The sequence below is a fragment of the Phoca vitulina genome, unplaced genomic scaffold (genome assembly GCF_004348235.1).
Source record: "Phoca vitulina isolate PV1807 unplaced genomic scaffold, GSC_HSeal_1.0 scaffold70, whole genome shotgun sequence".
NCBI classification, from domain to species: Eukaryota; Metazoa; Chordata; class Mammalia; order Carnivora; family Phocidae; genus Phoca; species Phoca vitulina.
In genome coordinates, this window is record NW_022589773.1 from 5,737,055 (window position 1) to 5,754,465 (window position 17,411).

A 17,411-nucleotide genomic window follows, 5' to 3' on the forward strand; every position below is an offset into this window, starting at 1 on the left:
TATAGGCTCGTACATTATCTTTCCCTCCTCTGAAATGCCCATTAACTCTTGATTTGTAGCCTTTGAAGGTATGTTTCATTTTCTTCTTTGTATTAATTATTTAGATACTTATTTTATGTCCCCCCCTACTGTAGCTCTTGGATAGTCAGGGCTTGTAAGTGATCTATCTTTTATGCCTCACAGGACTTTACAGTGGACACAAAATCAATTTCTGATGAATAGAAGATTCTACTATTAAAAAATACTTCAGGGGCACCTGGGTGGCTCAGTCGGTTAAGCATCTGCCTTCGGCTCAGGTCATGATCTCAGGGTCCTGGGATCGAGCCCCACATCGCGCTCCCTGCTCAGCAGGGAGTCTGCTTCTCCCTCTGCTCCTCCTTGTGTTCTTTCTTTCTCTGTCTCAGATAAATAAAGTCTTAAAAAAATACTTCAATTTGTGAACTTAACATTCATTTTTTTCCAAAAGTAGTATGCTGAAAAGCAGAATAGGAGGAACTCCTGCTAAAATTCACTTATTTATTTTTGGACATAAATCTAGGACAGTCACATAAAGGAAAAGGTAAATGGCTGACTTCATGCCCAAGGTATCACCTTAGTCTTTTGTTTATAGATTTCCCAACTTAAAAAATAACAACTCCGGTATTTTTTCTGGAGCTCATTCAGCTTTGGCTGACCTCAGGCTTTGCTAATCTGACCTAAGCTGTAAAGTGTACCCCTAGAAAGAGAAATGCTGACTTTTCTGTCTCGTTATCAAAGTTTTCCCGTTGTGTTCCCACAGGGTAAGTTTCACAACACTGTTGACCCCAGGTCCCGCTAGCCTCATTACCACCTCTACTGCCAGCACCTGAGAGGACAGGGTCAGATGGGTCACTTTGGGTGAGAACCTACATCTTTTAGAAAAAGGAAAAAGAACTGGATTTTGTAAAATGCTCTGAAACTTTGAATCATCTACTTTCCTTGAATGAATCAACTTATTCAAGTCTCAGGAAAAATGCAAGTAAAAATAGCATAAAAAGGAAATACTACCGGCTCTTTCCCTCTTCTTTTTCCTTCCACACTTAAAATGCCTTCTTCTCTGGCACAGGCCACGCTGCGTCCGTGTGCTGCCTTTCCCTCAGATGCCAGGCTGCCACGGGGAAGGATGCCTTTATTCTCTATGCCTGAAACGTTGCCTAAACACAAGTTCCTACACACGCCAACAGGTCAACTCCAGTAAGGATGGAATCATCACTTCCCCAACTGGATGTGGCCAATGGAAGGCTGGCAAATGAGACCAGAGAAGGCCATGATCCAATACACTTACTGAATCCTTTCAAAAGTCTTCTTCCCTTGGCTCGGTTAGGAGAAATTTCCCCTAAATTTCCTAGGCTTTGTTCATCATTTTATCTTTCCTTCTGCAACAAGGGGCACAGAGTGGAAAGAATGAAATACAAATAAACATACTGTTTTAATCTTCCTCAGCCAAGTCTTGGCCTGATCCTGGCATTCAGGTGGATCTGGCCAGCACCAGTAGAAGCCCGTGTTATCCGGAGCAGACTATCAAAACTTAACGAGAGTCCACTTTTTTTCTTTCTTTTGGTAAGTGATAACTGGTAAGTCCAGAAAATTCTCATTTCAAAATCCCACAGAATGTGAGACCCCGAGAATTTAAAGGGATGTTAGAGATGACTGAGTCCGTCTCCCCTGTTTTATACATAAGGGACTGGTAGGGAAGGGTCATTATTTGTCAGTGTTCTTTCTCAGAAATTATTTTAATATGGGTAGAATCAACTTTCACGTACCTTTCGGGTGTTGGAGCAGCACCATTACAAGAGATGGAGAAGCATAAGGAAAGTAGGTCTTGAATGTAAACTTCAGCTACAAGAGAATAAAAAATTCAAAAACACATGGACATTACGGTTGAAAGGGATATTAAGAAAGAACAAAATCTTGCATCATCTACCCCAAAAAGACCTACTAGTACTAACATGGTCAGAATGTTTTCTTAAACATTTATTTTTTAAAAAATGCTTCCAATAACCTTGTAAATACGTACCAGAAAAATGAACCTTTTGAAATCACCTTCTGGGGCTTAAGAAAAATGAAGTTATGTTCCTGATGTCTTCATAGCAGTTCTTTACCTCACATGAACCCAATTATGCACATAAATCTCCTATTTAAGTGAGAGTTTCCAAGGCGGTTGTGAGATGTTAGGTATTCCAGCATGGTTTTTTAACAACAAAAAAAGCATGAAACAACAATGGTGCTTGCAACACTTTGAGGACCAAAGCGCTATAGTTATTTATGCCCTCTGAAGGCAGAGTGGCTTTGAAGTATGTTTGTAAGAAATTAAAGGAAAATCTAGAAACAGTGAAGTGCTCGGGCTTTGAAGAGTTTTGGTAAATCTGTAAATCCATGTGACCATCATCCCAGTCAAAACAGAGAACATTTCTGTCACCCCAAAAACTTCATTTGTGGTTCCACCACTCCCCAGCAACCAATATTTTGATTTCCACAAGAGTTTCATTTTGCTTATTCTTGGATTTCATATGAATAGAATCATAGAGTTTGTATTCTTTTGTGTCTAATTTGGCTCAACATATTTTTTTTTTTTTAGATTCTTCCATGTTACTCTGCTTGTTGAGTAGTTCGTTCTTCCAGTCTTTTCTTATTGCTTGAAATAATCATTGTATGAATATACCATAATGTTTATTCATTCCCCTATTGATGGGTATTTGGGTTGTTTCCAGTTTGGGGCTACTATGAAAAAAGTGTCAAATTAACATTCATATTTATGTCTTTTTGTGGACATGTGTTTTCATTTTTCTTGGGTAAATAGCACAGGAGAAGAATTACTGAGTAGATGCCTGTTTAACTTTATTAAAAAAATGCCATGTAGTTTTCCAAAATGGTTGTACCATCTCACATTCCCACCAGCAATTTATGAGAATTCCAGTTGCTCCACACAGCAAACATTTGATATTGCCAATCTTACTAATTTCAGCCATTCCAGTGGGTATGAAATGTCACCTCTTTATGCGTTTACTATGCATCTTCTTGACAGCAAATGATGTTGAACAATTTTCATGTGTTTAGTGCCAACTTATGTATCTTTTTTGAAGTGTGTATTCGTTTCTTTTCTACATTAAAAAAAACCTGAGTTGTTTCTTAGGGAGTAAGAGATCTTTATATATCCCTATATTCTTAGGGAGTAAGAGTAAGAGATCAGACACAAGTTCTCTGTCAAACATATGTATTGAAAATATTTTCTCTCATGTGGTGGCTTGCCTTTTCACTTTCTTAACGAATCTACCAAAGAAAAGAAGCTTTTCATTCTGATGAAATCTATAATTTACCCAATTTTTCTTGTATGGTTTATGCTTTTTTTGCATCCATTGTAAGAAATCTTAGATTGTTCCAATGTAAAAAAAAGATATTCTCCTATGTTTTCTTCTAGGAGCTTTATAGTTTTAGCATTTACGTTGAAGTCTGTGATCTATCTCTAATTAATTTTTGTATTTTGTGAGGCAGAGGTTCATTTTTTGCCATATAGATATCCAGCTGTTTCAGCACATCTGTTCAAAACGTTCCTTTCCCCATTGAATTGCCTTGGTGTCTCTGTCAACGACCAACTGACCATACACACACACACACACACACACACACACACACACACATATATATATAATGTATGAACTATATGGATATATATTTCTGGACTCTTCACTCTTCAGTTCTACCAATCTATCTATCCTTTTGCTGATACCTCACGGTCTTGATTACTGTAGCTTAAAGTCTTGAAATCAGGTAGTATGCGTCTGCTGGGGTTTGTCTTTTTTTTTGCATTTGTTTTTCAGAACTGTTCTGGCTATTGTTCTGGAATTTTATGGGTTCTCTCTTCACATATTTAAGTTTCTTAAAGCAATGTTCTGTAGTTTTCAGTGTAGAGGTCTTATATATCTTTTATTAAATTTACATCTAAGTATTATTTTATTTTTTTAAAGATTTATTTATTTTGGGGGGGTAAAGAGAGAGCGTGGGGGCGCAGGGTGGAGGGAGAGGGAAACCAGACTCCATGCTCAATACGGAGCTGAAGCAGGCCCTATCTCAGGACCCCAAGATCAGGACCTGAGCCGAAACCAAGAGCTGGACACCCAACTGACAGCGCCACCCAGATGCCCCTTAAGTATGTAACTGTGCATTTGTCTTTCTCTCTTTACTTCTGTCAATTTTTGCTTCATGTATTTTGGAACTCTCTTATTAGGCACATATCCATCTATAATTGGTATTTCTCCTGATGACCTGACCATCGTACCATTATAAAATGTCCCTCTTTATCTCTTGTCATACCCTGTCCTCAAGTCTACGCCATCTGCTGCTAATAGCGCCGTACCAAATTTCTGTGATGATTACTTGTATAGCCTATCTTTCCTTTCTTTTACTTTACTCTATCTGTGTCTTTATAATTAGAATGGGTCTCTTGAAAACAACATACAGTTGGATCTTAGTTTATCCAATTTGACATTTGTGCCTTTTTACTAGCATATTTAGCTAATTTTTATTTAATTTTTATAATTAATGTGCCTGTTAGTATGTTTGGGTTTAAGTCTACCTTTTGATGTTAGTTTTCTTTTGTCCCATTTATTTATTTTTTGTTTCTCTGGCAGCTCACAGCCCTGTCTTATGACACCTCAAGTCCAGCAGATTGTGCCTTCAGTTCTGGGCACCTGTGACCCCACAAAACCCCCTCCCACTCCTCACATGAGAGACCTAAGGAGACGGTTAGCAGAAATCCCAATGTGGTTTCCTTTTTCAAGGCTTAAATCTCCTCCAGTTTCTATGTGCTTTTTTAGTGGCTCTCTAGTACCTTCAAATAGTTTTTAAGCATATTTTGCTCAGAGTTTATAATTTTCATTAGGAGATTTAGTCTATTATTGGACTCTGCCATTGCTGGAACCAGAACCTGAACCGATTTGCTGTTTGTACTAAGCCATTAGGCAAGTTTAGAAAAAGTGGCTTGTTGTGGCAACACTGGTCCAACTGGGCACATTGATGGAACTGCACCGTGCTTGCCAAATACAACAAGGGTGAGAGGAAAGGATAAAAAGAGAATGCGAAGCACTGAAGATAAATATTTCTGACAATGGGAAAGAATGTGGATGAATGGGATTTCTCATAAACTGTTGGGGGGAATATAAATTGGTACATCCACATATGAAAACAATTTGGCAGTATCTACAGAAGCTAAATCTTTGCATACCTAATAACCAGCACTTCCACTCCTATATATATATATCCCAGAATGTTCAGGGCAACCCTATCTCTAAACGAAAACAAAATCTGGAAACAACCCAGAGGCCTACCACCACTGTCCCAACAGAGTGCTATACAGCAACACCCCACCGTGGCCACACACGACATAGAGCAATCTTGGTGAGTGGGAAAAGCAAGGCTCAAAAGACTGCACACAGTATGCTACTCTTGTTTGTTGTTTGTTTTATGAAGTGCAAAAAAGTAAAGAAAACATGGTTTAGGAAATCCCATATATGTGATTACATTATTTTCAGGAAAAGCAAAGGAATGATAAACATAAACTCAGAACAGTGGCTACATGGGGGAGACAGGCAAGGCTGTAAGACAGAGACAGGCTATACGGATACATGTAAATTATTGTTACCAGTCCAGGTCTCATTTGAATATCAGATTCATAAATATTCGTTTTATTAAGAATAAATGCATGACGGGCGCTTGGGTGGCTCAGTCGTTAAGCGTCTGCCTTCGGCTCAGGTCATGATCCCAGAGTCCTGGGATCAAGTCCCACATCGGGCTCCCTGCTCGGCTGGAAGCCTGCTTCTCCCCCTCCCACTCCCCCTGCTTGTGTTCTTGCTCTCGCTATCTCTGTCTCTGTCAAATAAATAAAATCTTTAAAAAAAAATTTAAAAAAAGAATAAATGCATGAATGAATGAATAAAACACAGAAAGGAAAGAGTGTTATGCATGGATCACACAGGACACAGGGTGTTATGCATTAAGGATTATGAGTAATCTGGGCGCCTGGGTGGCTCAGTTGGTTAAGCGACTGCCTTCGGCTCAGGTCACGATCCTGGAGTCCCTGGATCGAGTCCCGCATCGGGCTCCCTGCTCGGCAGGGAGCCTGCTTCTCCCTCTGACCCTCCCCCCCTCTCATGTGCTCTCTCTCATTCTGTCTCAAATAAATAAATAAAATCTTTAAAAAAAAAAAAAAAAGGATTATGAGTAATCTAAAAATGGGCACTCAAGAAGGCAGGAGATCAATGATGAGAAATGGCCGTCAATTAAAAAGGCAGGCAATCAGGAATAGCCCTACAAAGAGGAATGACGTAATATATGTATATGAAGGCCTGTGCAAAGATAAGAGGTTACTGCCCTCTTATTCTGAGACCAAAGTTAGGGCAATGAATTCTTCTTTCTTTTTTGGATCCCTGCCTTGCTTTCCACTGGGACTCAGTGTGTACCCCTCCATACCGCCAGACCAGTGTAGCCTAAGCAGGGTAATATTCTAAAAGGAAAGCAACAAAAATAGAAAAAAAAGAAAAGAAAAGCAACAGAAATAGAACAAACAATCTTAAAATCTGTATGGAACCACGAAAGACCCTGAACAGCCAAAGCAATCTTGAGAAAGAAGAACAAAGCTAGAGTCAGCATACCCTCTGATTTCAAACCTTATTATAAACCTATAGTAATCAGAACAGTATTGTACTGGCATAAAAACTGACCCACAGATCAACAGAACAGAGAGCCCAGAAATAAACCCACACATACATGGTCAAGGAGCCAAGAATATACAAAGGGGAAAGGACAGTTTCTACAATTAATGGTGCTGGGAAAACTGGACAGCCACATGTAAAAGAATGAAACTGGACCACTATCTTAACAACATATACAAAAAATAAACTCAAAATAGATTGAAAATAGAATGAAACCATAAAACTCCTAGAAGAAAACACAGGTGGGAAGTTCCTCAACAATGGTCTTGGTGATGATTTTTGTATCTGATTCCAAAAGCAAAGAGAACCAAAGTGAAACTAAGTAAGTGAACTACATCAAACTAAAGAGCTTCTGTACAGCAAAAGAAACCATCAACAGAATGAAAAGGCAACTACCGAATAGGAGAAAATATTTGCAAATCATATATCTGATAAGGGGTTAATATCCAAAATATATAAAGAATTCATTAAAATTCAATACAAAAAAAATCTGATTAAAAAAATGGGCAGAAAATATGAATAGACATTTTTCCAAAGAAGACCTACAGATGGCCAACAGGTACATGAAAAGGTGTTCAACGTCACTCATCATCAGGGAAATACAGATCAAAACCACAACAAGGAATCGCTTCACATCCGTTAGAAGAGCTAATATCAAAAAGACAAGAAATAACAAGTGTTGGCAAGGATATGGAGAAAAAGGAACCCTAGTGCACTGTTGGTGGGAATGTAAATTGGTGCAGACACTCTGGAAAGCAGTATGGAGGTTCCTTGAAAAATTAAAAATAGAACTACCAAATGATCCAGTATCCCACTACTGGGTATTTACCCAATGAAAATGAAAACACTAACTCAAAAAGATGGTTAACTAACTATACCCCCTATGTTCACTGTAGCATTGTTTACAGTAGCAATGACATGAAAACAACCTAAGTGTCCACCGATAGATGAATGGATAAAGAAAATGCGGTCTATGTATATACAATGGACTATTACTCAGCTGTTAAAAAAAGTGCTATCTTGCCATTTGCAACAACATGGATGGAACTTGAGGGCATTATGCTAAGTGAAATAAGTCAGACAGAGAAAGATAAATACCATATGATATCACTTATATGTAGAATCAAAAAACAAAACAAAGCAAAACACCCCTTGAGCTCACAGATACAGAGAACAGATTGGTGGTTGCCAGAGGCAGGCTGGGGAGTGGGAGAAATGAGTGAAGGGGATCAAAAGGTACAAACACGTCCAGTTATAAAATAAATAAGTCTCATGGATGTAACATACAGCATAGTGACTACAGTTAATAACACTGTATTGCATATCCAAAATCTGCTAAGAGAGTAGATCTTAATAGTTCTCACTACAAGAAAAAAAATTTTGTGACTTTGTGGTGACAGATGTTAACTAGACTTACTCTAACATTTCACAATATATACAAATATTGAATCATTATGTTGTATACTTGAACCTGGTATTTGTTAATTAGACCTCAATAAAAAAAAATAAGAATAGACAAATGACTTAAAAGCAACCGCAACTCCAGTCCGAATCCGCAGTGCCCAAGGCAAGGCTGATAAGAAAAACACACTGAAGCTAATGCTTTCACCAGTGTCTTCAGCCCCAGCCTAGGTGTTGTTCAGGAGTCAAGGGGGCAGGTTTTCTAGAGGCTGGTTCCTAACTGGGAATACAAAAAATGCACAAGGGAGGATAAAAGATATTTACAGTTATGCCTCAAAATGGGTGTGAGGGCCAACCAATGCCTTTCAGCAGAGCTCTCCTCCTGAATTCCAGGCTGGGTACCACTGAAACGTGGTTTGCTACAGTCTATTTAACCTCCCTAGGGAAAAAGGATGGGAGAAAACACATCATAAATATTTATGATTGCCTTAAAAAGCGGAAACATCTGCTAAAACCTGAGAGATTTCTTCGGTGTAGGGGTGTATGGGATTGTAGCAGGTAACAGTCACACAGCACTGCTCTCTTCAGTCAGGCTGTGGAAAGCATGGTGAGGGACCATGGCCTACCTCTTGGGAAGCTGCAGTGGACCCAGGCGCCCGGACAGGCAAGGCCCCACACATAGTATAGGTCAGTTAAAGTGCCCGACAGTGAAAGCTCTGGTAGGAACGCTTCCTGTTTCACAAGGTCCCTCTAATCAGTCCCCGGCCCTTGGTAGGGGTTGTCTGGCTTCTGCTGATGGGGCCCCACAGTACAAGTCTTCCTACAGCCCTCACGCCTGGCTTCTCGCTCGCTGATTGTGTCCAACCCGCACTTCTTGGTCACTGCCACTCCTAGCTGCTTCTCTACAATGATTCAAATCTCTCCTTGTCACTTTTACTGGCTCCTTTCTCTCCTGGAACCCAATTCACATTTGGGTCTCTCCTAGCTAGGCAAGGAAACTCTAATAATTAAGAATGCCCAGCACTCCTTTGTAATATGTGGCATTCCTTCTTAGCACCTGCCATATAGATTCCAGAATGCCTGGGCAGGGCGGAGGCCCGCATGGCAGACAGCATGCAACACAGGCACCGGAAAATGCCTCCTCCAGGGTGGCACGTGCTGGCGTGAGAGTTCTCTTACACAAGAGCAGGTAAATGCTTCTGGGTACCAGGGCACAGGGCAGACAGAAACTATCCTGATTTATTTTCAACTAAAATGGTTTTACCTTTGCTGGGGCATTCATTTGGAAGCTTTCTTCATAAGCAAAACAGTTTATCAAAATTACTAAAAATAAAGTGCTCCTTCCTGGTGATTAGCTAGATACTCTTAACAGCCTTTTTTGTCTTTGAGGTAATGAGTAATATATGCAATATAACAAACCTGCTTGTTTTTTTTTTCCAGAGCTTCCACAAAGCACCGTGTAAACACTTGAAGAGCGGCTAGTACTTCTGGGGCTCCGTCGGTTTCCAGGAGTGCACACCTGAGCAATGCAAAGCCAGATTACAACACACATAATGATTAATCTGGCAAACACGTGAGCCTGAATTGTAAAAGGAAAGAGTGGAAACGTTCTTTTTGTGCCATAAGCTTCAGCAGTATCTTAGCTCATCAGATTTCAGTCCTCGTGTGAAAGTAGGAGAAATCTGTCACTCCTTTTCTAAATACTTTCATTAAAATAGCAATCGGCGGAGCTTCCTTTCTTGGTTTTTAAATTATTAAGCACTGCATATCCCTTCCACATAGGCCTGAGTGCTCTTTAGAAATACTCGCACATTGTACGCCCAGGCATGCAAAATCAACAGACCTTTTGCTTTTTCAAGTGGAGAAAGAGCTGCCCAAGGGGGTAAAATGCCTTGGTCAAATCCACCCAGAGAAGCGGTGAAAGAATCTGTGAAAAATCTGCCTTGTACCTGGATTGGTTTTTGTGCATTTTCATACAACTAACTATATGTTGAAACAAAACAAATCAACTCAAACTTTGCTCGCTTTAAACTAAAAACATCATTCTGACTTACTCCTGTGCTCATTTATTTAGCCTGAAGTTGGTATGTTAAGACCAACTCAAGGACTGGGTTATTTGCTGTTGTAAAAATTCCTTTCCCCAGGGTTACTGTCTGCTCTGGAGGCTCTACTGCTGAGGGCGAGGGGGATGAAGGCGGGGAGAGTAAGCGCCAGCACCCAGGAAAGAGGATGGAAACCCTCCCTTGGTAACAAGTTCCCACTAACGGCCAGCCATGACCCAACCTGGTATCCAGTGGTCTCTCATCTCTCTTCACCTGTAAATCCAATGAACTTCCTCAGAAGTACTCATATTTGTAAAATTAATGTGTTTTAGGATAACATGCATAGTTGATTTTGCCTTTCAGCTCTAAGAATGGCATTATTTATTTCTTTTTCTCGGTTTTTCCTTAGCTTTAAATTCCTTTAAAAAGATCGGTCAGCCCTCATGTGGTGAAGGGAGTACACTGCTATGCTTTATTTTGAGCTGAGAAAAGTCCTACATGAACAGTTAATGATTAATATCTAATTCGATTTTGCCTTTCTACCATTATAATTAGAACTTTAAATGGTTTAAAAAAAGTTATTTTTAATTCTTAGGCATTGGCTTTTAAATATACACTGATATTTAGGTTTTACCAAATAGCTCAGAGGGGTAAGACAGAATCAGAAACTAACTTCCCCATTGTATAGCCAGAGACTACCACAAAATTTTTAATTCATATTTGGAAACTGGCTTTTCTAGATCAATTATTATCAAAAATAGCACATCATTTACCTGAACATTTCATCAACAATTCTGAATATGGCAGGGTGGCAGGCTGCTTCAGGCTGTAAAGGAAGAGACCAAAAGAAAGTAAAATATCAGAAGCATTTCATGGATAACATATGACTGGTTATTATCAGGGAGATGAGTTGTCTAGAACTGCCGGTGTCTAGAAAATAGGCATATCCCTTTGGGTTGGGGAAAAAAAACCAACGCTGAGTGCATGGAAAAAGCCTTGCATTACAAACACAAACTGGTTCTCTAGGAGCAAAGAGATTATGGGCAAGCTTCGTTTCCTCTTTATACTCCTGTATGTTCTACATTTTCTCCAACAGGCCAATATGATCCAGAGAAAGAATCAATAAGTATCATGGGAAATTTAAAAATACCTTTCACCAGCATGCTGTAGTAAAGGCAGAGCCTGCCTGTGTTGCTAGTTTTACACCTGCCCGTGTGTCTGACCACCCCCCATGGCCCAGAAGTGCCCCAAGGCCAGGTCTGGGCCTGCCATCTTTTCATTCCTCCTTATTAGGCAATGAGTACATAGTAATTTAGAATTATTATTGAGGAAAACAGTGACTACTACCATCCTGGACTAAATAATATCACATCTTAGTGCACTATGAATTTAACAGCTTAAATTTAGGATGAAAAAGGGGCTAATGAAAATAAAATATAGATACCATCATTTTGAACAAGAAAAGTGATTTATTCTGTGAATATTTTTGTGATGGTTTTGATGATTTCAATCTGCAGAAGTTGACCTACTGTGGCCTAGGTGGGGCTTCAGTGGGCCTGACCCAGGCTGCCTATCTTCTCAGCCAGAGCTCAAAGCATAACATTAAGCCAGATGAAAATGCCATTTGTGGGATGCCTGGGTGGCTCAGTCGTTAAGTGTCTGCCTTCAGCTCAGGTCATGATCCCAGGGTCCTGGGATCGAGTCCCTCATCGGGCTCCTTGCTCAGCAGGGAACCTGCTTCTTCCTCTGCCTGCAGCTCCCCATGCTTGTGCTTTCACTCTGTCTGACAAATAAATAAATAAATAAATAAATAAAATCTTTAAAAAAAAAGAAAAAAGAAAATGCCATTTGTGTTCTGAAACAGATTTTACAGTAGCATCAAAATGTGAGTGGATTAAGCTCTACAAGGGACATTTCTTTGAGTCCTACTGCACTTGCTATGACCAGCTTTGGTAAACATTTTTTCATAGCCCCTCAGCAAGAAAAGAAGAAGAAAGGATATGCTTTGCCTCGCAAGTTTTCTGGGCCATGGTGAAGAAAGAATGGAGTCTCTCTCCATAGATTTTCTTTTCCACTTTCCAGTCTGCGCTGACCTTTTGAATTGTAACATTGAACGTGTGCCATCTAGTGTTCACATCCTGCCACTACAGGCTGTCCCAGCCCGCTCCAGGCAAAAACACTGCCACTTGTTGAAAGGATGGGAAGATTTCCTTTTAATTACTGGAAGAAAGGGATTTGTGCTTTGCAAGTTACAAATTGCTACTCTTTAAGTAGAATAACCCACATTCCCTAATCCTTCATTGATGTGAATTTTTATTTAAAAGAAACCAACTAAAAATTCTCATAGGTAAATTCATTATGTACTCAAGAAGTAATGTGGCAGGACCATGGTTCAACAGAAGGGAGGCAAATTATTTCTTGGCTTTGATCTCAGGCAAGTCAGTTAATCTCCCTGTGTCTCGGACCCACTGTAAATAATAACAGTTATTAAGAGGTCACTGGATAAATGCCCAGAAAGTATCATAAACCTTTCTACATATTCATAATGGAAAAATCAAACAAGAGAAAAGCGAACTATATGTTTTACAGTGATTCATCAGATTTGCCAAAAATTTTTCAAACTTTCACAGATGGACAATATGCCTGAATAAGTGTTTGTGTCACATGCCCACAAGCAGACATACAGAGCCTGAAAATGCACTGATAGAAAACCAAAATTAGAAATGGTAAAATAGAACCATTCCTTTCAATCCAAATGGCCTAACTAATCCACAGCCACAATGTAAATTTGATGCTAGCAGAAAATCATTCAGTACTATTTACAGGGGGGGCGCCTGGGTGGCTCAGTCGGTTAAGCGTCTGCCTTCGGCTCAGGTCATGATCCTGGAGTCCTGGGATCAAGCCCTGCATGGGGCTCCCTGCTCAGCAGGGTGTCTGCTTCTCCCTCTGCCCCTCACACTGCTTGTGCTCTCTCTCTCAAATAAATAAATAAAATCTTAAAAAAAATACTGATTACAGGGAGGGATTTCTAAATCGCCAATGACAAGATAATCCAATGGGTAGAACAGGCTGCCATGAAAATAAAGGGGGAGAAGCAAGAATGTTCTAACTTAGTTTGTTAAGAGAGGACTAGAGTTTGGACATACTTTTATTTTATGCAGTGTTTTCTATCAAAACCACTCAATCCAATGTTTTAAATGTCTCCAGAATGTGTGGAACCTCCTGCTCTCTCCATGCCATTGGACTCTCTGCTTAGATTTCCTTCTATCTAAATATTTCAGACTTTTATTTGCTCTCAGCCTGCTTCTACAACCCCTTTTAGCTTTTACAACAGATAAGATGCCAAGAGGCAGGAGAACCTTGCTGAAACAGCAGTGGCAGAGATTTTGATTTAAAAACCAGTCTTCCTTGCTGCCCCAGAGCTGTGAACAGCTCTTTCTCATCCGAAGCCTTTACTGATGGTTTTTCAAATGAGACTCTTTACACTTCCCGAGCACATAATTTCAGGGTCAGTGAGTCCCCTCATGAAGCCTGGAGTGGTCACAGGCCAGGCATGTGTCCCAGTGACATCAAATCACAAAAGCAAACTTAAGCTGCTTTTCTTATCAAGAGAATCCTCCAAATAGAATTAAAGTCTTAATTTATGCTTCTTTGGAAGCCATAAATTTCCCTCCCCTAAATCTTTACAGCATCCTTGTGAGGGAAGAGCCAGACATTTAACCCCTCTGTGCCCTGTCTTATTTGTAGAATGGGACCCTACAGCCCACCACGGGCTACCCTGCAACCCAGAGCCTCGAACCCTAGCTCTAAAGCCCTGCAATCTGGGCGATTATCTTTCCTGTAAAAATGAGGGAAAGAAAAACTTTCTTGGGTTCCATCTGTTTGTTTTTCTCCATCCTACCAAAATCTGTTCCTTCTCAAGCTCTGCTCTTCTCCATCTGGCCTAACGATTTCCATGTACACATTATTTCAAGTCTAGGGAAACTATGTCACCAAGAGGCCATCAATAACACACGTTTTGCCTTCTTCCCTCCCCTCACACCACCCCCAATCCTTTCACTGAATGTCGGAGGATGAACAGAAGATGATGATGGAGAGCTTCGGACTCTGGCTTCCTTTTCTTATCGACCAGATTGTTCTGTTGGGTGTGCATCCCCTTCCTGTCTCCCACAGCTACCCAGAAATGCATCGTTTATCTCCTCTCTGCCTAGGACAGCCTATTCCCAGCCCTCAACAAAACGAGGCAAGACAGAGTCAACACAGAAGAAATGCGCAGTGGCCGTGTGCTCTTGGCCTGTTGGTTGTGGGGGAAAGGTGAGAGAGAGGCCAACTGTACAAATAACATCCATGCACACTCTCTGCCCTTGATGCCTAATCTGTTATTTTCATCCCAATTCATCAAGGATTATTACAAGCCACTTGTCACTTGAAAGAGGCCTGAGAACATGGAAGAACAGAATTCTCATGGAAGAAATCTTTCCTCTTTTCTACCATTTTCTGATTCCTTGTGTGTGCTCGATAGAGTATGGGGAAGAGGGGAAGAAAAGAGAGACTACAAACCAGAAAGGGAAATTGTACCATGATTCGAGGTAATTCACAGACAAAAGTGAATGCCTCATAGAAAAAAGGGCAGTGAGGAAACAGAAAAGTTCTCAAGCCTTTTCCATTTATCATCCTTCACAGATATTTTTATCTAAAAAATAAAGAGGGAAATTGGAGGTAAGAGAGAAGATGAAGTTCAGGAAGCCTGGAATAGATTCTCTTTCGTGGTCTGTTTTAAGAGAGTTAAATACTTTACTCAGGAACGGTCATTCTCTTCAAGAAGAAATGGCTGATGAGAAGCTTGCCCTCCAGGTGTGCGGCGTATGCAGGAGCCAGCAGTCCGGCCCACTCAGCCCACTCCTCCAAACCCTGACGGGCGGGAGCCCCTGTGGTGATATATGTATGTAACTGAAGGGTGACTGTATTTACCAGAAGATAACTTTCCTCTTTTAAAAAAGGGATTCTCCAGAAGATTCATTCTAATAGTAAACTCTTTTATGGAGTTCAAAAGCAATTTGGTTTTTAAGATACCGACTTATATGAAACCTTTATATCTATTGTGTAAAGTATCTTTATTAATACGTATGTTTTATTATGCCATTTTCTTCTTTTCTGCTTTCAGAATGCTAAACATAAGACTGTAAATATCCCTTTTACATTTCAGGACCTATTTTGTTTCAAAACACTCAAGTTTCTTTCAACAAATTTGAGCCTGGAAAAATTATTCTTTTTAATCTTTACCAGATGTTGTTTATACTACAAGCAATTTTTTTCAGTACTCCATAATGCAATTATTGTTTAATTAGTGATAAATGTATCATTTCTGGGCTTAAAAGAAAAACAACTTAAGCACCAAATGTACTTCTGTATTTTAAATTTACCTGTGCTCCCCAAGAGCGTTAAGACGCAGGGCATGTCAGCTCTGGATGCAGAACAAGAACCCCCAAATCTGAAGTTCTTTCTAGCCTTGCCCAGTGGCCTCTGTCCAGTGAGCTGAACTTGTGCAGCTTGAGCAGGAAGATAGCCCCTCAGCTTCCTGCTGCTTCTTGGCTCAGTCACTAAGTGGCACTGAAACCCCAGGTCGAACACTGCACTTTGTTTTTCGTTTTTTCTCTCTCCCTTCATTTGACTGGTCGGTTGCAAAGTCCTGCATCCCCAACAGTAAGAATCCCCAGCACTTGCAATCTGGGCCTCTTTCTTTACAGAGATGATGCCTGGAACGGGGGAGGGGGTGTGTGTGTCTGGTGCCCCCCAGAGGTCGATGCTGGGAAGTGCAACTACTGTCCCAGATGCAGATTCTTCACCTTTTTGCTACAAGCGTAAGCCATCACCACACTTTCCTATTCGACCACTGCTAAATTACATGCACCACATTAAAGAGCTCAAAAAAAGAAATGCTTAAAGGACTGCTAATGAAAAAGCAGGAAAAGAAAACCCTAGAACATTGTAAGAAGTTATTCAAGTACAGAAAACTGACATCACCTGGGATGTGGAGTTAATTCTTCAGTATAATCTTTTATTAAAGGGGATCTGTGCTTGGAATGTTGTGTAAAGGCAGTTTTTCTTTTTGAAGTGGCTATAATTGCTCTTTGGAGAATGAAAACAACACATCCTATCTCACATCAGGGGTATCTGCATGCTTTTATTCTTAAGCTCTTATTAGATTAAGAAATAATTCCTCTACCACCCCCCCTCCTCAGCTTTACTGAGGTATACTCGACAAGATAAAGAAATGATTTTAATTGAGCTACAAAGACTTTCAGGTAGGAGGGAATAGATTCAAAATCTGAATAAACAAAAACAAAATGCACCCCACCTCCCTTCCCCCTCTCCTCCCTGCTCTTTCCTGGGCAAATCTATTGGTGAAGGCGAGGGAGCAGCTTCTCTGGACCCAGCTCGAGGGGCAGGCGGCATGCGGGGTCAGCCAACGAATGACTGAATCAAAGGGCATGGGAACCAGGGTACATCCCAGCCCTGGCATGCAGCAGGGCAGCCAAGCACAGCGCCACCGTGCCACCCAGCCCGCACTTCTCATTCAAATGTGGAATAGAAACAATAGCTTTCTGGGCTCCACAGACAGAATGGTAACTGGAAAACATAATATCCTTCTGATTCTGGTCAGTCTTGGGAAACCAAACAGGGTCAAAAAACCCTGCATAATTAGCAAGTGGCTTTCACTGCTTTGGTGACATCAGTTTTTAAGGTAGGTCTGAAGCTACGGATTACAGTCTTGCAGTGTGTGTTCTGTCAAGGAAAACACGAGACTATCTGCTTTGAAAAGTTTCAGTCTGCAGAATAAATGACAAACTGAGGCTAATACTGCCATTTATTTAGGAGCCACCAGTTGTGGCAGGGAGCCATGAACTTGGGGGCAGTTCAGCCCATGGAAGCCAAAGGGTGAGTCTCAAAAGTAAGCAGGTTTCAAAAACATGTTTTTATTTTATTTTAAAGATTTTATTTATTTATTTGTCAAAGAGAGAGAGAGTGCACGCACATGAGCTGGGGGGAGCGGCAGGCAGAGAGAAAAGCAGGCTCCCCTCTGAGCAGGGAGCCCGATGCAGGACTCGATCCCACGACCCTGGGATCGTGACCTGCGCCGAAGGCAGACGTTTAACTGACTGAGCCAACCAGGCATCCCTTGTTTTTATTTTAGAAGTCAAAAAGATATATGCATTTAGAATTCAGGTAATATTAGATTGGT

General features: G+C 40.6%; 1 protein-coding gene across 9 annotated transcripts in view; it reads right to left on the minus strand.

The window, feature by feature from the left end:
* The window catches only part of FANCC (FA complementation group C), a 279,290-nt gene that overhangs the window by 25,672 nt on the left and 236,207 nt on the right, over positions 1-17,411 (minus strand). For all 9 annotated transcript variants that reach the window (XM_032392975.1, XM_032392970.1, XM_032392971.1 and 6 more), the window contains 3 exons: positions 10,942-10,994; positions 9,546-9,645; positions 1,782-1,857 (listed from right to left, as the gene is read on the minus strand). In XM_032392975.1, coding sequence (XP_032248866.1) covers positions 1,782-1,857; positions 9,546-9,645; positions 10,942-10,994 — 229 coding nt within the window. The remainder of the gene's footprint in view (positions 1-1,781; positions 1,858-9,545; positions 9,646-10,941; positions 10,995-17,411) is intronic.